Source organism: Triticum urartu, chromosome 1A (genome assembly GCF_056163025.1).
Source record: "Triticum urartu cultivar PI428250 chromosome 1A, HENAU_Tu73, whole genome shotgun sequence".
NCBI lineage: Eukaryota > Viridiplantae > Streptophyta > Magnoliopsida > Poales > Poaceae > Triticum > Triticum urartu.
Genome location: NC_141873.1, coordinates 531854718 through 531876386, shown reverse-complemented (window position 1 = coordinate 531876386; position 21669 = coordinate 531854718). Strand labels below are relative to the sequence as shown.

Sequence of the window (21669 nt, the reverse complement as noted above, 5' to 3'; positions counted from 1 at the left end):
TAGTATCGAGTTGTAATCATTGAGTTGTAAATAAATAGAAGTGTGATGATAATCATTTAATAGAGCATTGTCCCAATAAAAAAGAAAAGAGAAAGGGTAAAAAAAGGAAGGCCCAAAAAAAGAGAGAAATAAAAAGGGATAATGCTACTATCTTTTTTTCACACTTGTGCTTCAAAGTAGCACCATGATCTTCATGATAGAGAGTCTCTTGTTTTGTCACTTTCATATACTACTGAGAATTTTTCATTATAGAACTTGGCTTGTATATTCCAACAATGGGCCTCCTCAAGTGCCCTAGGTCTTCTTGAGCAAGCAAGTTGCATGCACACCCACTAGTTTCTTTTGTTGAGCTTTCATACATTTATAGCTCTAGTGCATCCATTGCATGGCAATCCCTACTCCTTGCATTAACATCAATCGATGAGCATCTCCATAGCTCATTGATTAGCCTCGTTGATGTGAGACTTTCTCCTTTTTGTCTTCTCCACACAAACCCCATCATTATACTCTATTCCACCCATAGTGCTATATCCATGGCTCACGCTCATGTATTGCGTGAAGGTTTATAAAGTTTGAGATTACTAAAGTATGAAACAATTGCTTGGCTTGTCATCGGGGTTGTGCATGATGAGAGCATTCTTGTGTGACGAAAATGGAGCATGACTAAACTATATGATTTTGTAGGGATGAACTTTCTTTGGCCATGTTATTTTGAGAAGACATAATTGCTTAGTTAGTATGCTTGAAGTATTATTATTTCTATGTCAATATTAAACTTTTATCTTGAATCTTTCGGATCTGAATATTCATGCCACAATTAAGAAGAATTACATTGAAATTATGCCTAGTAACATTCCACATCAAAAATTCTGTTTTTATCATTTACCTACTCGAGGACGAGCATAAATTAAGCTTGGGGATGCTTGATACGTCTCCAACGTATCTATAATTTTTGATTGCTCCATGCTATATTATCTTCTGTTTTGGACATTATTGGATATTATTTTTGGGACTAACCTATTAACCGGAGGCCCAGCCCAGAATTGCTGTTTTTTGCCTATTTCAGAGTTTTGCAGAAAAAGAATAACAAACGGAGTCCAAACGGGATGAAACCTTCGGGAACGTGACTTTCGGAACGAACATGATCCAGGAGACTTGGACCCTACGTCAAGCAACCAACAGGGAGGCCACGAGGTAGGGGGCGCGCCTACCCTCCCCCCCCCAGGCGCGCCCTCCACCCTCGTGGGCCCCCTGTTGCTCCACCGACGTACTTCTTCCTCCTATATATAGCTACGTACCCCCAAACGATCAAACACGGAGCCAAAACCCTAATTCCACTGCCGTAACTTTCTGTATCCACGAGATCCCATCTTGGGGCCTGTTCCAGAGCTCTGCGGAGGGGGCATCGATCACGGAGGGCTTCTACATCAACACCATGGCCCTTCCGATGAAGTGTGAGTAGTTTACCTCAGACCTTCGGGTCCATAGTTATTAGCTAGATGGCTTCTTCTTTCTTTTTGGATCTCAATACAAAGTTCTCCTCCTCTCTCGTGGAGATCTATTCGATGTAATCTTCTTTTGCGGTGTGTTTGTTGAGACCGATGAATTGTGGGTTTATGATCAAGTTTATCTATGAACAATATTTGAATCTTCTCTGAATTCTTTTATGTATGATTGGTTATCTTTGCAAGTCTCTTCGAATTATCAGTTTGGTTTGGCCTACTAGATTGATGTTTCTTGCAATTGGAGAAGTGCTTAGCTTTGGGTTCAATCTTGCGGTGTCCTTTCCCAGTGACAGTAGGGGCAGCAAGGCACGTATTGTATTGTTGTCATCGAGGATAACAAGATGGTTTTTTTATCATATTGCATGAATTTATCCCTCTACATCATGTCATCTTGCTTAAAGCGTTACTTTTTTCTCTTGAACTTAATACTCTCGATGCATGCTGGATAGCGGTCGATGTGTGGAGGAATAGTAGTAGATGCAGGCAGGAGTCGGTCTACTTGTCTCGGACGTGATGCCTATATACATGATCATACCTAGATATTCTCATAACTATGATCAATTCTGTCAATTGCTCAACAGTAATTTGTTCACCCATCGTAAAATACTTATGCTCTTGAGAGAAGCCACTAGTGAAACCTATGGCCCCTGGGTCTATCTTCCATCATATTAATCTTCCAACACTTAGTTATTTTCATTGCCTTTTATTTTACTTTGCATCTTTATCATAAAAATACCAAAAATATTATCTTATCATATCTATCAGATCTCACTCTCGTAAGTGACCGTGTAGGGATTGACAACCCCTTATCGCGTTGGTTGCGAGGATTTATTTGTTTTGTGCAGGTGCGAGGAACTCGCGCGTAGCCTCCTGCTGGATTGATACCTTGGTTCTCAAAAACTGAGGGAAATACTTACGCTACTTTGCTGCATCACCCTTTCCTCTTCAAGGGAAAACCAACGCAGTGCTCAAGAGATAGCACGGCACCTCCGCGTTCAGCACACGTTTAACTCGGTGACGTCCCGCGAACTCACGATCTAGTAGAGCTCGGGGAAGAGTTTCGTCAGCACGACGGCGTGGTGATGATGTTGATGAAGCTACCGCAGCAGGGCTTCGCATAAACACCGCTACAGTATGACCGAGGTGGATTATGGTGGAGGGGGACACCGCACATGGCTAGGAGAGATCTTTATGATCAACTTGTGTGTCTAGAAGTGCCCCCTGCCCCCGTATATAAAGGAGCAAGGGGGGAGAGGCGGCCGGCCAGGAGGAGGCGCGCCAGGGAGGAGTCCTACTCCCACCGGGAGTAGGACTTCCTCCTTTCCTAGTTGGAGTAGGAGAAGGGGGAAGGAGGAGGGAGAGAGGAAGGAAAGGGGGCGCCCCCCCCCCTCTCCATGTCCAATTCAGACTAGAGGGAGAGGGAGCGCGCGGCCTGCCCTGGCCGCCCCTCCTCTTTCCACTAAGGCCCATCTTGGCCCATTAAACCCCCGGGGGGTTCCGGTAACCCTCGGTACTCCGGTAAAATCCCGATTTCACCCGGAACACTTTCGATATATAAATATAGGCTTCCAATATATCAATCTTTATGTCTTGACCATTTCGAGACTCCTCGTCATGTCCGTGATCACATCCGGGACTCCGAACTTCCTTCGGTTCATCAAAACACGTAAACTCATAATATAACCGTCATCGAACTTTAAGCGTGCGGACCCTATGGGTTCGAGAACTATGTAGACATGACCGAGACATGTATCCGGTCAACAACCAATAGCGGAACCTGGATTCTCATATTGGTTCCTACATATTCTAGGAAGATCTTTATTCGTCAAACCGCGCAACACTATACATTGTTCTCTTTGTCATCAGTATGTTACTTGCCCGAGATTCGATCGTCGGTATCCAATACCTAGTTCAATCTCGTTACCGGCAAGTCTCTTTACTCGTTCCGTAATACATCACCCTGTAACTAACTCATTAGTTATCATGCTTGCAAGGCTTATAGTGATGTGTATTACCGAGAGGGCCCGGAGATACCTCTCCGACAATCGGAGTGACAAATCCTAATCTTGATCTATGCCAACTCAACAAGTACCATCGAAGACACCTGTAGAGCACCTTTATAATCACCCACTTACGTTGTGACGTTTGGTAGCACACAAAGTGTTCCTCTGGTATTCGGGAGTTGTATAATCTCATAGTCATAAGAACATGTATAAGTCATGAAGAAAGCAATAGCAGTAAACAAACGATCAAGTGCTAAGCTAACGGAATGGGTCAAGTCAATCACATCATTCTCCTAATGATGTGATCCCATTGATCAAATAACAACTCATGTCTATGATTAGGAAACTTAACCATCTTTGATCAATGAGCTAGTCAAGTAGAGGCATACTAGTGACACTATGTTTGTCTATGTATTTACACATGTATTATGTTTCTAGTTAATACAATTCTAGCATGAATAATAAACATTTATTATGAAATAAGGAAATAAATAATAACTTTATTATTGCCTCTAGGGCATATTTCCTTTAGATGGATAATTGGGAGTTCTTCGTGTCTGTGTTTTCAGTTTTCAGTTTTCACATACAGGTTTCGCTGGTTGGAGGTTGAAGACAACATTCTCGGTGGGCTTCAGAGATAGAAAAGGGCTGGGCCCAATGCTGGGTAGAGGCCTAGTTAGGAAACTTAATGTTTGGCTAAAGAAAACATGTTCTGTGGGTTTTTTAGCTTCACTGGTGCATCATTTGTACTATATTTTAAGACCTAACGACTTACGTATAAATACAATGCTATTTTTGACCGAAGAAATATTGATGTAGAAATATACCCTCAGTAACTTCTGTGTAAATATCATGATAATTTATATAAATTGTTCTGATAATTTACGTACAAACACCATGATAAATTTGACATAGAAAATTATTATTGAAAACAAACCCCGGTAACTCTATGCAAATAGCATGATAATAATACGCAATGTAGACATGATAACTTGCGCAAAAACACCGCGGTGATTTTGAACCAGGGAAAAAAGTTATTAGAAACATACCCCGCAGACGTAATAATTTTACCCGCAAACATCGTGGTAATTTTGACCCAAGGAAAAAAGTGGTTGAGAAACATAACCACGTTAACTTATGTGTAAATAAGATGATAATTTACGCTCCGCGGATTTGATAACATACATACAAACACCACAATAACTTTGACCCCAAGGGGTGTATTACAAATGTGCCACCTGTAATCTCTATGTAAATAATGTGGTAATATAAGCACCGCTTGACTGATAACTTATATACAAAACATGATGATAACTTTCTGACTCGGAAAACTTTTTGTTGAAAAACATATGCTCGCTAATTTATGTGTAAATAGTACGGTAATATATGTGTCACATACCCGATAATTTATGTACAAAACACCGCGGTTCCATTGACCAAACAGGAAAAAGTTGTTTAAGAACACATCCTTGGTAACTTATGTGAAAATAGCATGGTAATATACGAATAAGCACCACGGTAACATTTTTTGCGAAGGGCAAAAGTTGTTGAAAAACATACAATCGATAACTTGTGTGTAAGTGCTATGATAATATACAAACTGCAGATCTGATAACTTGGGTATAAACACCACGGTAACATTGACCAAAAGGGGGAAAGGTGGTTGAAAAACATACCCTTGGTAAATTGTGTGCAAATAACATGTTAATACACAAATCGAAAAACTGATAACTTATGTACAAACACCATGGTAATTTTTTCGGGGAAACACCACACTAATTTTTAACCTATGAGAAAAAATTATTGGAAAATTTACCCTAGTAACTTATGTGAAAATTGCATGATAATAGACGAAGTGAAACTTGATAACTGTATAAACATCGCGGTAATTTGAAACATGGGATATAGTATGTCAAAACTTCATGTTTTTTTGTCCTCTTTTTGTATGCTATCAGGCTTCTTCTGAAAATCATAACGTACACTCAAAACGTCGTGGTAACTTTCACGAAGGGGAAGGGGGTTGTTCAAACATCCCCCCCCCCTCCCCCCCGGCGGTGCGCACTTTAAATTTTGTGCAAAATTACGATGTTGCACATGTTTAAAGTTACTGTGATTTTCACACTATAGTTACCGACCTTCTCATGATATAGTTACCAGCTTTATCATGTCATTTTTTAACCAGGGGTGTTAATGTTTGAAGTTATCAGCATGCACATGCCATAGTTATCATGCTGCTCGGCCAAAGTTATCAAGCCTAAAATTAAGCTTTTGGTTGACATGGTAGAAATAAAAATGGTTCAAATTCCGTTGTTTGCATACTATGGACAACAACCTAAGATGGGTGAGTTGGTTATTAGTCATACTATGGACAACACTTTATTATTTCTTTTTCTTCCCACCTAAATTAACTAGCATAAAACCGGAAGAGAGAAAAAACCATTTTAAAAATAAAAATCGGGAGGAAAAAAATCGGTGGAAGCCTCCTAAGATCGAGCCGAGTTCAAACGCTCGAGCGGAACGAGGCCTTCTATATGTGTCAGTTATCTATAAAGATTGGTGGTGTGGTAGTTTTGCTATCCACCACACGTGTGCCAAATATAACGGTCCATATATATGTAAAGAAAGTGTAGGCGGTCCAAAGATCCACATAGAATCCATTTGAAACGACAAAGAAACAAAAGTGACTCAACAGTCAGCAGATAATCTATATACTCTCTCCGTCTCTCCGTACTATAATATAAGATATTTCTTTCTTTTCAAAAAACATGTTACGTTAGGAAACGGAGGGAGTACTTATTAATCCTGATCTACACAAAGATCTCACTTTGTTCCTGCACAACCCAGACAACTGCATACTTGTAAGATAAGCAAATTCACACGATGAGTAGTCCGTGAAGGAGGCTCAACTCAAGCCTATTGGATGGCGTAGGTGCTGTAGCCGGTTCGCTTGTCCTCATAGCGCTCCCAGATCACGACGCCGCCGTAGTTGGCCGCCTTCTGCACCACCGAGATAACAGCGTGGAGGTTCTTGGGGTGCACGTAGCCGACCTTCCGCTCCGAAGCCGGCAGGCCGAGGTAGATCTGCGCGTGCGGTTGCGCCGCCGTCCACCTGTCCCACTCCTGCTCCAAGTGAGCGGCGCAGTGGGGGTCGTCGTAGAACCTGACGAAGATCCGGTTGAAGAGCCCCGTGGCGAGCGCCCGCTCCACGCGCCTGTCCGGGTACCCGCACCGCGGCGTCGCCGACAGCTGCACCGGCGTCCTGGCACGGTAGCCCTTGTTGTAGTCCCATAGCCGCCTGGCCAGCTCGTCGTAGTTTTCGGGCCGCGCGCCGGCGGCACCGTCGATGAAGAAGTTGATGCCGTCGACGTAGGCGTCGCCGAACGGGCGGTGGACGCCCGCGCGCGTGCCGAGCATGTAGGCGTTCCAGAGGTAGTCGGCCACGTCCGCCGCGGACCTGCGCCTCGGCAGGGAGTACTGGCCGCCGAAGCCCCCGATGGAGAGGAATATGGACATGCCGTTGGACTGACACTGCTTGATGTCGGCGCCCACGGCGGAGACGTCGTAGCCGGAGAGGTCGAGGTGGTACCTGCCGTGGCCGAAGACGTCGAGGAAGGAGACGATGACGGTGGTGTAGGTGTACCTTCCGGTGTCGCAGGTCTCCCGGAGGGAGCCCTCGTCCTTGTTCCGGCCCCAGAACACGAAGACGTTGCCCGTCTTTCCCATGGCCGCGGCCGGGCCAGCGAGGAAGGCTGCGGCGTAGAGGAATGCGCTGAGAAAGACTGGGAGGGTGGCTGGCCGACGGCGAGCTAGCGCCATTGCTAGATGGATCTATATGACGAGTTCGATCTCTTGGTTGGTTGATTGCTTGCTCTGCCCGTTGGCGTGGAGAATTAGCTCAATCGAGCCTAATATATACTCCCTTCATTCCTAAATATTTGTTTTTTTTAATTTCAAATGATTACCATATACGAATGTATTTAGACATATTTTAAAGTATACATTCACTCATTTTGCTCCGAATGTAGTCACTTGTTAAAACCTCTATAAAGACAAATATTTAGAAACGGAGGAAGTATATAGGTATAGATCGTTGATCATGTAAAAGATCTGCATTCGAGTGGGAGGGAGATGTGGATTGAGGCAGCTAGCTAGCTAAACCGCGGGGAAGAACCCGAGGTTTTTCTTGTGTAAGGAGGTCTTGAGGCACCCAGAATGCGACTACTGTGAGCCGAGCCGAACAACGGCGAAGCTTAATTACCACTCGAGCTAGCTAGTGCTCGTTCTGACATGGTCGACAATAGGCACCGCAGAAAGCAAGTCGTCCGAACCTCAGCTGGATTTTGGTTGCATCCTATGTGCCGCGCGCAGTCGCTGACTCTGCTCGATGGATGAAAACATGGAGCCATGGAAGACATCTCGCGTCAAGACGTACGTACATACGAATATTTGGTGGGAGCCTCTCGCACAAAAAGCATATTTGGTGGGAGAAGGAAAAGAAGGAAGGAGAAAGGAAGCACGTAATCCAAATATGCCAAGGCCCAAGGATCTGGACATGAGGTGGAGGTTCAGCTCACATTTAGGGGTTGTTTGGATAGATGAAATATAGAGAATCGGTTCTATATAAAACAGAAAAACTGTTTAACAGACTAAAACCACGTTTGGCTCGTCTAACTAATCCACGGATATGCAAAACTGGATTCCTATAAACCTGGAATTTCAGGTTTATACAAAAACGACTATTAGTCATTTTTCTATAAACGCGTATATCTCTCTCGCTGATCCTTGTGGGCACGTTCATCAGTCAAAGAATTAGAATCTGCAGATGTGTCGGTGACCGGCGACAGCCTCGATGGGCTCTCACTAGTGTGCCACACCTCGACGCCGTCATCCTCTAGCCGCCGGCCGCCACCCGCCCGCTTCTTCTGCGCTGTCCGTCTTGTCATTACGTTCTGCAGCCGGCCGATAGAATTGATCCAGCCATCACTCTAGGCAGCAAGGTTCTACATCTGTGTGCGTGTTCACGGCCGTAATTTCGTGCGTCCAGCAGCAGGCGGATCGAATTGATCCAGCGCTTTCCTCAGTAGCTAGCTTCTACATGAACGTGTACACGGCTGTCCGGCGAGATCGATGAATCAACTCTCCTATATTTACATACCGGCAATGCTACACGTACAAACAATTTACAAACTTTTACAGATGAGTTTGTTTTTATTGGTCAACAAGTGAGCGGGACGACCCATCCCCCTGAAAATCAGGGGGGAGAGGTTTGTGATTGGTTGTTAGACGGAAAGAGTTTGTAAAAGCTTGTAAATCTTTGTATGTCTAGCATTTTTGATTTGCGTACCTCGACGGAATGTGACGGGAAAATAAGAAGCTCACCGCAGAATAGGAATGGTACTCTGAATCATTATCGAATAAGGAACTGACAAACACACTTTCCAAGCCAAACGTAGTCTTATACAAACTCATTCTTAACCAAAATGATAGTAAAACTGGTTTTGCTAAAAATCAGCTAAAAACTCGTTTTCTATAAACCAACGTCTAATATTTGCTATCCAAACAACCCCTTAAGCTGCCAAGTTAATGGTACTACATTCCCCTGTTCCGGCAAAAAGACAGCTGCTGGATAACGATATTTTTATTGCAGGAGTACGATTTTTACGTTAAAACTATATGGCGAACGGTTGCAGGGGTGAGATCCCAGCGAACACCCCCAAAGGCACCCGATCTAGATCCAATGGGTTGCATTTTACGAATTGCTATCGCATTTTCTCTATTTGGTTCGGAACTCTAGCCCCCGATTTATAGCTTATTTTTCAATATGTTTGGCTTGAATTTTGTATATGACAATTTGCGAAACCAGGAGTTACTTACAATGTGGTCATGTTAAGAGTTACTTTGTTATGTGGGTTGCATAGGTTGCTGGACACGGGCTCATACCACGTCTACTAGTGAGTGTAGTCGTGCAGATTTAATGTTGACCAACTCATCCTAGTCCTCGCTATTGATCAGAACATTTGCAACGATATCCTCCTCATGTGGGTTGTGAGGAGGTGACTAATGAAGTCTTTTAGGCAGCCCAACAAATGCCGCAAAGCCCATTACAAATTAGGGTTATGATCTAGGATCATCTTGGTCTTTGCAGGTGAGAGGATGTGATGTCTTATCCTCCATCCAGCCACAACTAACACAAGTGACGAAAACCAGGTTAGCCTCAATTGGAGAAGAAGAAAATAAAACCAAAAGAGAGGAAGATTGGATTAAGATCTTATAAGCAAGCAAAGCCGAAATGCTAGATCTACATAACATATTACATATTCTTTCCTTCCTCAACTAATCACCCCGACCCCTTGAATAGGGTGGGCCTGGGTAAGGCCTTTTTTTTCTTCCAACCAAATCAGGCCAGGTCAGCTAATTAGTAAGTTATGTAAGTATCTTTATGTAGGTGTAGCAAAGCTCGCAAGCAAAGGGAGCTCCTCCCCAAGGTTGGGACGGTTCAGATTCATCATCTTGTCTCTTTCAAGTTATGATTCCATCATCTTTGGTGAGACAGATTCAATCCCTAACTCTTGAGCATCAAATTTTATTGTGTTTATCCAATATCGTCAGATCTTGATGTATGAGAGCTTCTAGTACGTACTATCTAGAGAAGAAACTTGTTGTATCCCACCATTTAATTATACTGGAAGAAGATTTGGATGCTTTGGACCATGGCTTATCCCTCAACTTGGGGAGTTTTCATGTAAAAATTTGGTGTTCATCTCTACCGATTTTCTGCTACCATTCTTTGTATTTTCGCCTAGCACAAGACACTTGAGATGGATGTCTGATGTGCAGCGTTGCACTGACAAGACTTACATAAAGAATTTAAGTTTCATCCTAAGCTTTGTTTGGTAGAACTTACTCCATTTTGTCCCAAGTTTTGGATTCCGTGACTGAGCAACGACCCTTGGAGTTAGTTCATTAGTGGTGCTAAGATTACTTTGTTTTTGCTACAGTTTTAGTCTACAAGTGCGTAATTTCCAACAACATTGACTCACATTGAAAGAACAATCTGCATTAATCAAATTTGAGGTATGATCCCTGACATGTAACCCAGCCCCAATACTGGCAATGGTCTTCTTCTTCGGGATCTTTGTGGTGGTGGTGTTGCAGCAGGCAGCGACTTCGACGGCCGAAGGCCTAGCCTTGGGTATTAGGGTGAAGTCCCCCTAGCTGTTTTTGTGGCCGCGTCGAGACTGTGGCTTCCTTTTCTCCCCTTGATTGTCTTCCTGACGCGAGAAATTGCTATTGGATGGTTGTTTCTCCCTTGAATGTCTGCCTTGTGTATATTAGACCTTGGCCTTTTCTCCAAGGCGTTGGTCCAATTAGACCTTAATGCGACTACATCTTGACCACAAAATATAATATCAGGCCGGCTTCAACGATGAAGTGACAGCGACGACGCACATGTCTCGCGCTAGAAATGAGTTGATATGGCTCTATGAGAACCTAGTTGTATTTTCCTTGTTTTTTGAGATGTCTTCTACTGTTGAAACTTTATAACATAAATCCAAAGCCTTATTTGTAAAAAACACTCAAACTTCCACTTGCACGGTTGCACCCCAAGAACATGTCCAGTAGATGTCGTATTTTACATCATCAAATTATGGTTCGAGTAAAATATACATCATCTAAAAGTGCATTTTTATATCACCAAAAGGCTTCCAACTCCAAGAGATGATGTAAAATAGCTAGTGCTCCAATAGGGGATGTAAAATACATCAGCCGCACGAGAGCTGCTCTACAATTCTGCTGTCTCCGGCGACACCCGCGACAAAGCTAGTGCACATCGAGTAGCAGGCCGGCGACATTGGTGATGAAGATGAAGCAGTCGCCGCCGTGGTGGCCTTCGTCGTCTTCTTCGCCCGGGACGAAGCCGCGGCGGGGTCGCGCCGTGGTTTTGTCGTGGCTACCTTCTTCCTCGTCGATGGTTCCAGTTCGACAACGACAGCGGGACGAGGGGCTGCAAATATGTCGTGCATTTTGGGGGAGGCATGGCGGCGACGACGACGTCTGGACTGGCGGCAGATGTAGAGGCGACCATCACCGAAGCGGCTTTGGCGGCCGCAGGGTCGGAGGAGGAGTCCATGGGGACCGGCGGCAGTGGGTGATGACAAGAGGGTGGTCAGGCGCCACAGTTGCACGCGCGACTGCTCGGATTTTATTCGAGAGGCACAAGTGATGCAAATTTGCATCACCAAGTGTCCTATTTTACACTTAGAGCAAATCTGGAGTAATTTTTTTAATCAACATCATATGTTAAAGCACCGTTTTAGACCATCCATCATGATGTAAAAGGTTATTATTTATACATTATCTGTTGGAGATGTTGTGACTAGAATTCATTGACTACAACCTACCCCCAATGAGTAAAGTCTGATTTAAACCTTGAATTCATACTGCTCGGCGGAATCAAACCCTAACATTCAATCCCTGAAATCTACACCCTGTGGTGTATGATCTTGGCCTATCTCAACCCTAAACCCGCCTCGACTAGTTTGTCATGCTAGGAAAATAATGATCCCGGGCGGGATCACTCTCTACTCTCACTCACTGCATGGGTCCGTATGTCATATCCATCTTCTTTCCCATAATTTTTATCTCTCTCCGCAAGAGTGCGGTATTCGTTCAGAACAGTGAGGTGGGGCAGCGGAGCGATGGGGAGGTCCGGGCGTGTCTCGCAGGGAAGAAGGACGAGAGAAATGGATGCATGGGCGCTTGTCTTGTCTCCGTTCGCGCCGTCGACCTGGCGCCGGTGAGCGGCATGCATGCGTTAGGCCTGGCGGTGGCGAGCACCGGCGCAGAGCAGCTATCTAGAGCGAGCATTGGAGGGAGAAATAGAGGGAGAGGGGATGACTGGAGCTCCTCCATTAACGCGATATGGCGGAGAGTCGCTGGAATCCACAAGGGCGGTTGGAGCGAGGTCGGAGGCGAGGTGAGCTGCAGGAGAGTGCGCGCACACCAACTGTTCAACGGAATGTTGGTGGCTACGGGAGGAGCAAATGGCGAAGCTGGGGAGCTGGGGAGGAGGCAAGCGTGTGCCATAATTCTTTAGGACCAGGGACGGAACCGGTTCAAGCCAGGAGGAACTGCTGCGCGTGCCCGCGGAGATGCTCAGCAATGGTGGCTACAGCACGGCGTACAAGGTGGTGTCTCTTGCGTCCATGTATTCACACGCAAGCATGCACTGCAGATGCACTGACTGTCCATCCGGCTGATGGTGAGCTGCCGATGGCCCGATGCAATAATACAAGAGCCTTCTGCAGCATGTTTTTATGTACTCGTGTGTGTAGAACGGCTGCAACGATCGATTCTGCTACTCGAGGCATGTACTTGAAACGCCCAACCAAAACGTAGCCGTGGGAAGGACGCTTCGTCGTGGCAGTCTGGCAGAACATCCACAGCGACAACAAAGGCGACTGCAGCACAACGGCGGCAGCGTCATGCCCGTGAAAGCGAGACGGGATTCCCATGACGCCCAATCTCGCGCACGGGAAAACCAAAAGCAGGAACATACTGCTCGACGGGGCCGTTGAGGCTCGGCTCAAAAACTACGGGCTGACATAGCCAGCCACTTGTCGCTGGTGGCGAACTCAGGAGGGTACCGTGCGTCCGAGGCCGTTGTTCTCTGCGTCCGAGCAATGTGTGAGGAACAAGATTCTTATGGGCGCACGAAGACTGCTGTGGCGGCTATGGGTCGTTGTCGTGGCTGGTCGGTGGATGAAGATAAATATGACAGCCGGGACATAGATGTCAGCGAGAATAGCCTCTTATCCCGGTCGGGATCAATATTTCCCCGGTGCGTCAAACAGGTCAGGGGTCGAGTTTGACCGGAGTTGTGCCCATTTCAGGGATTAAGAGGCTATTAGGGTTCATTTTTGACAGGGTGTATGAGTTTAAGGTTTTTTTTAGACTTGACCCACCCTCAACACTGCTGGTGGCACCCTGTACCGACTTTTCTGTTGCGGCCGTGCTCACCGGCCTCTCTCCTCTCGAGCCGGCACGGGCGCACCCTGTACTAGTAGTACCAAACAAATCAAGCTCCACCGTCCGTTCCCTTCCCACACACTCCCCTCCGCTGGCCGCTTGCCCGACGAATGGCACCGTGCCACGCCCGGCTGCGCGGCGGGGCCCCAATTCGCACGGCCCTCCTCCTCCGCCTCCGCCCCCGCCTCGCCCGCGCGCGGAGCACGAGACACGCCACGCGCTGGCCCCCGGTCACCGCCACCGCCACCACTCTTCAGCCCCACTCCACTCCCCGCCGCTTTCCAGCCCGCCGCCCGCTTCAAGCTCCCCTCGCCCCACCAGTCGCCCTGCCTCTCCCTATTCCCCATGGCGTGCTCCGCGGCGGCGGGCGTCGAGGCGACCGCCCTCCTGTCCCCGCGCTGCCCCGCCCCTTCCCCGCCCGACGGCCGCTCCCGCCGCCGCCTCGCCCTCGCCTCCCGCACGCGCCACCGCAGCCTCAGGTTCGTCTCCAGCCCCCCTAATTCGGCCGCTTCGCTGGTCAGATGTATACATGCCGCTGCCATTCCTGGATTCTACGAATATGTCAAGGAGTCGGAATCTGACTTTTGTTGGCTGGCTTTCCAGGGCGGCCGCGCAGCGCCCTCACAAGAGCGCAACCGGCGCCGACCCCCTTTATAACAACAGGGCCAATGTGCGGAGCGACGAGGCGTCGGTTTCCGCTGAAAATGAACGGCAAAGGGTATGTGCATCATGCTTTCTACTAGCAATCTATATCTTTCCAAATTTTTTTGTCAGCACGCGGAGTGACGCGACAGTAGATGCCGATTCTTCTTTTCCACAAAGCAAATCTGGGGCTTGGCTGCCACTGAAAGGCAATAACTTGCTCATATGTATTTCCACCTTGTTTTAACATAGATGTATGAATTTAAATCAGTTTCTGAATCTACTAACTTGCATCTACTGGCTTCCAAGTAAATTTCGCTCGTAATTCAAGATGGCCAAGAAAATCTAATTTTAAGCTATATTGCCAGCTAATCATGGGTCGTATAATGTTCTATTCATACGAGTAAAAACAATCTTTTTTGCTGTCGTAAGGTATTTCCCCTCAAATACTTCCTCATATCTGTGTATTTGTTTGGCGTTCCATAATTAGTGCTGTATTCCGTATTGCAACACATTAATTGGGATGTGGAGGCCGTTAAAGTAGAGTTGGGACACTACTATTGTATTTGCTCTATATAAACTGATGTATGAGTTCAACCGATGCCCTTGTAAAAATGTAAATAACATTGAAAATGTTATATGCTTATTTTAATATGTCTTTTCAATACAGCAAAAGTAAATCCTGTAAGTGTAGCAATTACTTGTGAATCATTGGTTACAAGTTACAACTGTTCATCATGAGATAGTTCTATTGTGTTTTCGTGTAGGTCCAGCAATTTACCTGTTAGATCTATCAGGCTGAGAGGTTACTTGGTGTGAACATTTTAAAAAGATCTTAAATTCTGTTTTTGTTAAACTGAAGCGAAATGCATCATCATTTTATTACTTCAATAATCAATAGTTATTAGATAAAGGTGCAAAGTTGGCATTGACATCTATATTTTAAACCAAATGGCAGCCAAGCCCTATTTCATTGAGAAATACAGCATACAACAGTTAAACAAAGTTAACATTCGATCAATTTTACCCTGAAATATAATCACTTTTAAATTTGCTCATATTAGTTACTGTTGTTACTTTTAAGAATTTCTAGGTTTTGTGATTTTCCCCACAGAAATACAATGATGGAGATGGCATATCAAACCTTAAGCTGGAAGATTTGGTAGGAATGATACAGAACACCGAGAAGAGTAGGGGATTCCTTCCTTTTGAATATCCATACAGTTTCCTAAAATGCATAGAGTTGTAAGTATGCACATAACAACCACTGAATTGCAAATTGATTTTTTTAGATATACTTCTTTTGAATCAAGCTCGTCTTCAGGCAATGGAACATGCTGATAAAGTTCTTAAAGAAAAGGAGGCCTTGCAGAGAAAGATAAACATTTTAGAGACGAGGTTGTCAGAAACAGATGAACAACATAAGCTTTCAAGTGAAGGGAATTTCAGTGACTCTCCACTAGCATTGGAGCTTGGTATTCTAAAGGAAGAGAACATTCTACTGAAGGAGGACATAGAATTTTTCAAAACAAAGCTTATAGAGGTTGCCGAGATAGAGGAGGGTATATTCAAATTGGAGAAAGAGCGTGCTCTTTTAGATGCTTCCCTTAGGGAGCTGGAGTCTAGGTTTATAGCCGCCCAAGCAGATACGATGAAACTTGGTCCTAGGGATGCCTGGTGGGAGAAAGTAGAAAAATTGGAAGACTTGCTTGAGACCACAGCAAACCAAGTAGAGCATGCTGCTGTGATATTGGACCACAATCATGATCTGCAGGATAGGCTTGACAAATTAGAGGCCTCACTGCAAGCAGCAAATATTTCAAAGTTCTCTTGTTCTCTTGTTGATCTTTTGCAGCAAAAAGTCAAATTGGTAGAAGAACGCTTCCAAGCATGTAATTGTGAAATGCATTCTCAGATTGAACTGTATGAGCACTCAACAGTGGAATTTCACGATACTCTTAGCAAACTAATAGAGGAAAGTGAGAAAAGATCACTGGAGAATTTTACAGGAAACATGCCTTCGGAACTATGGAGCAAAATTTCCCTTTTAACTGATGGATGGTTACTGGAGAAGAAAATATCTTACAATGACGCAAGTATGTTGCGAGAAATGGTTCAGAAAAGGGACAGTCGTCTTCGGGAAGCATACTTGTCATACAGAGGTACCGAAAACAGGGAAGTTATGGACAACTTACTTAAGATGGCATTACCAGGAACTAGGTACACTTTCTCCTTTGCTAAATGAGAAAACATGTTTATAGAAGTTAGTTAGTCTGTAATCTTTATTGATTAATGCAGTTCTGGTTTGCACATTGCCCACATAGCAGCAGAGATGGCTCCTGTCGCGAAGGTGAGTTTTAGTATTAATACAGCCTTTCATGCGTGCATTTAAAATCTTCTATTTGATATTTGGATAATTCACTGCCTAGTATGACTACTATCTAGGGACGCTTAGAGAGAACATTGTTTTAAGCACTAATATTCTGTAAATTAACAAAGTATTAAGTTTTCCAGTGTTTCACATAAATTCGAGCCTATCCACATATCTTACAAGTAACAATAAAGCACTATTTTAAATATATGGTTCTCCTCAGTTGTGTTCAGGTCATGATGATCCAAGGGCTAATTCAAACCGAGGTAAAACTGACAATGTTGAATGTGTGCTATCATTCTTTTTTTGTGAATGGATGTAGCTTTTTACTGTTAAAAAACTGTATGGATGCCCTTTTTTAGCTTATAAATTTTGATTGTGCAGCCATGAAATAGTAAATAAAACTCTGGCTGTACCAAAGGTGGTGAAATATCGACTTTCATGTCTCAACAAAGTTACTATCTGCAAAAAAGAAAGTCTAAAGGCTGCAGATATTTGTCTGTTGATCATGTGCATAGTGCATACAAGTTGTAGATCAATCTCCCCCAACTGCTTTACATTTTAATCTGTTTCTTGAGAAATTTATTGAACTACTGATGCTGATGCTGATGCAATGACTAATTCTTATGGAATCTGATTTTTGTCCATTCTGATCATTTTGAATCCTATTAGTCATCTTTTATATTTCTTATATGCATGCTTGTTTAGGTTGGTGGCCTGGCAGATGTGATATCTGGTCTCGGGAAGGCACTTCAGAAAAAAGGCCATCTAGTAGAGATCATTCTTCCCAAATACGACTGCATGCAGGTTGACCAAGTTAGCAATCTAAGGGTATGTCATAATGCTGCTTATCTATGTTTTGGTATGATCTTCTGTTAGGGTAAGATTGATATCATGTGATTGTGCAGGTTTTAGATGTTCTTGTGCAGTCCTACTTCGAAGGAAATATGTTCAACAACAAAATTTGGACTGGGACTGTTGAAGGTTACAAGCAACCCTTAGTTGTATCACTGTATAAAATTTATTTAAATCTGCATTAATCTAATTAAATTAGCATATGCAGGCCTACCCGTCTACTTTATTGAGCCACAGCATCCAGCGATGTTCTTTTCGAGGGCTCAGTACTATGGAGAGCATGATGACTTCAAACGTTTTTCGTACTTCAGCCGTGCGGCACTAGAATTACTTTATCAATCTGGGAAGAAAGTTGATATAATCCACTGCCATGACTGGCAAACTGCATTTGTTGTAAGCGTCAAAGATCATTTCACAGCATTGACTCATTGCCTACTTGACATTGATCTATTTTCTTGGTTGATTTACATAGTTGATTGTACTAAGTTACCCTTTGACATTTAACCTCCAGGCACCTCTTTATTGGGATGTATATGCAAATCTAGGCTTCAACTCAGCTAGAATTTGCTTCACCTGTCATAATTTTGAATATCAAGGAACTGCTCCAGCTCGTGATTTAGCATGGTGTGGCCTTGATGTTGAGCACCTAGACAGACCAGACAGGATGCGGGACAATTCGCATGGAAGAATAAATGCTGTTAAGGTATCAATTATGGCAAACTTTAGCAATATGTTTTGGAACTCAAACTCATAGCTATGGTATCAATTATGCAATTGTTTATTCATATTATTCAGGGAGCAGTTGTGTATTCAAACATCGTGACAACTGTCTCGCCAACGTATGCACTAGAGGTTCGCTCAGAGGTAATATTTCTTACGATTTGTATGTGATGTAGACTTTTTTTGGCTACTTTTTAATCGTCCTTCATGGTCTCACCAGTAGCCTTCAACTTATAAGATTCATCTGCAAAAATAGATAATTTCTAAGCATGTTGCTCAAAATGGCTAATTTTTGGAGGCAACCATTTCTGGAAGAGGATAGCAAGAAATCGCACAAGCTCTGGGAAACAAACACGCATATTGCTGTACCTTTGTTTGATCAGTAGTGCCAGACATATTCATGTTTCTACATGGACTGGACACTAAAGAGATGCTACAAAAAGCTTGGATACTTGAGAATACCCTAAATCAAGATATAGTGGCATGCATATCCGTACAGGGCTCTAATGGTCCTAGTGTTTCTAGTTACCATTAGTTTAACTTGTCTTAATCTTCCTCTCAACTGCAATTTCATTTTAGTAGTTTCAATTTGCATGTAAAGCGTTTCCATTTCTTGTGTGCTGATAATGCTCTTATGGTTCCCAGGGTGGGCGTGGACTCCAAGATACACTTAAAGTACATTCCAGGAAATTTCTTGGGATACTTAATGGAATCGACACAGATACATGGAACCCTTCCACAGATAGGTATCTGAAGGTCCAGTATAATGCTAAGGATCTCCAGGGAAAGGCAGCCAATAAAGCAGCCCTCAGAGAGCAACTAAACCTGGCTTCTGCATATCCTTCACAACCACTGGTACGATTGTCGATGCTGTTAAGCTCAGTTCTCAATTACTGGTAAACTGGATATATAAAGGTTCACCCTGTGCTTGAATTTGAACATTTTCCATCTCTTTATTCTCATCAATTTTCTTCGTGGAGTAGTCTGTTAGCTATATGGTTCTATCGTTTGTCATCACATTTATCGGGGCATGGCCCATGTAGTCTGAAATGAATTACAGCAGTTCCGTTTTTCGATTGTTTTCTTCAGTTAGCTAATATCATTTTCTGATCCCCTGCTGTGTGTATTCACCTCCTTCCATTTGTCTTGGAACTTGATATTGAATGTTAAACTAAATAACTGAAATTTTCTCAAGCAGGTTGGTTGCATTACCAGGCTAGTTGCTCAGAAGGGTGTACATCTTATCAGGCATGCAATCTACAAAACAGCTGAATTAGGAGGACAGTTTGTCCTTCTGGGTTCAAGTCCAGTACCAGAAATTCAGGTGCGTTTATGCCATGCAGTTTATGTCATAGTATATATCTGTGCAGATATTTTGATCAGACATGAATCTCCAAAGTAACAGAAGAAAACCACACTTCAGTACCTCATGAACAGTTTATTTATCACCGAAGGAACATGAGTCTGGAATGGTGTATTTTTTGTCTGTTTTATATTAAGCACCTTTTTTTGCCCATTTCTGGAACGGTGAACATACTTGCTTCTTGTTTTGTTTGCAGAGGGAGTTTGAAGGTATTGCAGACCATTTTCAGAACAACAACAATATCCGGCTGATTTTGAAGTATGATGATGCGCTGTCTCATTGCATATATGCTGCGTCTGACATGTTCATTGTTCCCTCTATATTTGAGCCATGTGGCCTCACTCAGGTGTGTGGCTTCTTCCCATACTTGATGATAAATGCATATCACCTAGTTTATACTAGGTACACATGTAGTAAGCTGACATCGTTTAGTATGACGCGTAATTTGTATCACTTGCTGAAATATATGCTTCAGTTGCCGTGATCATCTGGCACTTTCCTAGAAGTAATTAAACAAGTGCGAGTCTGGCCTCCTTTGCTTCTATCATCAATTTGATGTGTGGCCTTCTGACGCGCAATTTTGACATGCTTTCTTATGCGCAGATGATAGCCATGAGATATGGTTCTGTGCCGATTGTTCGGAAAACTGGTGGGCTGAATGACAGGTAAACAGTGAACCAACCGAGTGTTCCTCCAAACATACTCGTCACACCCAATCAAAGTAAGAAGTGTAATGGCATGCTTTGTGGTTTCAGTGTCTTTGACTTCGACGACGAAACAATACCCATGGAGGTGCGGAACGGCTTTACATTTGTCAAGGCCGACGAACAGGTAGGTCCTGTTTGCGCGCACAGCCCGGGAAGGGAAAAACCCTAGTCGATGGTTTCTGGCGGGCACAACACGACTCATCTGGACGTTCATTTTGCCAGGGCCTAAGCAGCGCGATGGAGAGGGCGTTCAACTGCTACACGAGGAAGCCCGAGGTCTGGAAACAGCTTGTGCAGAAAGACATGACGATCGATTTCAGCTGGGACACCTCGGCTTCGCAGTACGAGGACATCTACCAGAAGGCGGTGGCTCGAGCGAGGGCGGTGGCGTGAGCGCGCACACACACACGGTAGTTGGTTCCCTGATGCCCCCGTGCCCTCTCTCCCTGGCCCTGCCCTCATGATGCAAACGGCACTAGACGAAATCGAGGGATCATGGAAACAGAATCATATAGGAAGCTCCATGCTCTCGGCGCACATTTCTGGTAAGGGCGTGTCGGTGTATCACTGGTTATATGCGCAGTTTCTTGAAGGCAGAACACGAGCTAAAAATAGAGTAGCCACCGTGAGCCGTCAAGATCGTAGTACGTGCACTGTTGTTGGCATAATATTGGTGTAAATTGTAGGCTGTATAGTTTCCTGTGGGGTTGCAACGGAGCAGTATACGTGCAGTGCAGGTTGCAGAGTCGTATGTATTATGCAGAGATCTTATGGTCCGTGAGATGGGAGGTGCAAGAATTTCAGACGCCTGGACCGTAACCATCTTTCAGAAAAATACGTTGATTTTCTTTTTTTCTTTGAAAAAAAAGATATTAAAAAAATCCTTGAAAACGTTACAGCATTTTCGGGCCATTAACTCGCCACTATTCCACTGTTTTTTTTTTCAAATAAGTTTTTTTTTGAGAAATTTCAAATAAGTTGTAACGACATTGCGCGCAGGCGTCTTACAAAGTGCAGATGGAGCCAGTGGCTGGGCTCCTTCCCATCGGCCCGTTAAGCGGAGAGGCTCAAGGCTCTAGCGAAAGCTTAGAGGCTGCTTGGTTCTTTCGGGAGCCATTATTTAACGAGCGCTCCTTTGGAAGCCTCGCGGCAATCAGCGTTATTTAGCGCGTTCTCAGCCATTCATTACGTGTTGCGTTTTGGGTGCTTTTTTCGGAATTTTTTTCGCACGCGTTTTCGGCTAATTAAATGGTTTTTTGGGTTTTTTTCGACATTTTGGTTTTCCACTGGCCCTCCTTAGCTTTTCGACAAGTTCGGGAGCCACCAGTTAACGAATGCTTCTTCGAGAGCCTCGCAACGATTAGCGCCACTTGACGCGCTCTCAGCCATTTGCCACGTGTTGTGCTTTGGGTGCTCCCTTCGAATTTTGTTTTTTTATTTTTCCGCACGCGTTTTCGGCTATTTAAACAGTTTT

The 21669-nt window shown here is 44.2% G+C and overlaps 2 protein-coding genes across 3 annotated transcripts; one reads left to right on the top strand and one right to left on the bottom strand.

The window, feature by feature from the left end:
• Positions 1-6164: 6164 nt before the first annotated feature.
• Positions 6165-7380, bottom strand: LOC125537684 (xylanase inhibitor protein 1-like). Its single transcript, XM_048701013.2, has one exon. The coding sequence runs from the start codon at positions 7322-7324 to the stop codon at positions 6422-6424; it is 903 nt and encodes a 300-aa protein (XP_048556970.1). The 5' UTR covers positions 7325-7380; the 3' UTR covers positions 6165-6421.
• A 6238-nt stretch (positions 7381-13618) lies between these two features.
• On the top strand, positions 13619-20998 carry SS4 (starch synthase 4). Of its 2 annotated transcripts, XM_048691048.2 has the most exons (16): positions 13619-14016; positions 14141-14255; positions 15294-15369; positions 15472-16399; positions 16478-16529; positions 17259-17381; positions 17459-17534; positions 17614-17798; positions 17917-18108; positions 18201-18269; positions 18771-18980; positions 19324-19449; positions 19685-19834; positions 20092-20153; positions 20244-20319; positions 20418-20998. In XM_048691048.2, the coding sequence occupies exons 1-16, from the start codon at positions 13883-13885 to the stop codon at positions 20586-20588; spliced, it is 2745 nt and encodes a 914-aa protein (XP_048547005.2). In that variant the 5' UTR covers positions 13619-13882; the 3' UTR covers positions 20589-20998. The 2 variants fall into 2 exon arrangements, with proteins under 2 accessions (XP_048547005.2, XP_048547008.1); XM_048691051.2 differs by lacking the exons at positions 13619-14016; positions 14141-14255 and having other exon boundaries at positions 15294-15424; positions 15504-16399.
• Positions 20999-21669: the final 671 nt, after the last annotated feature.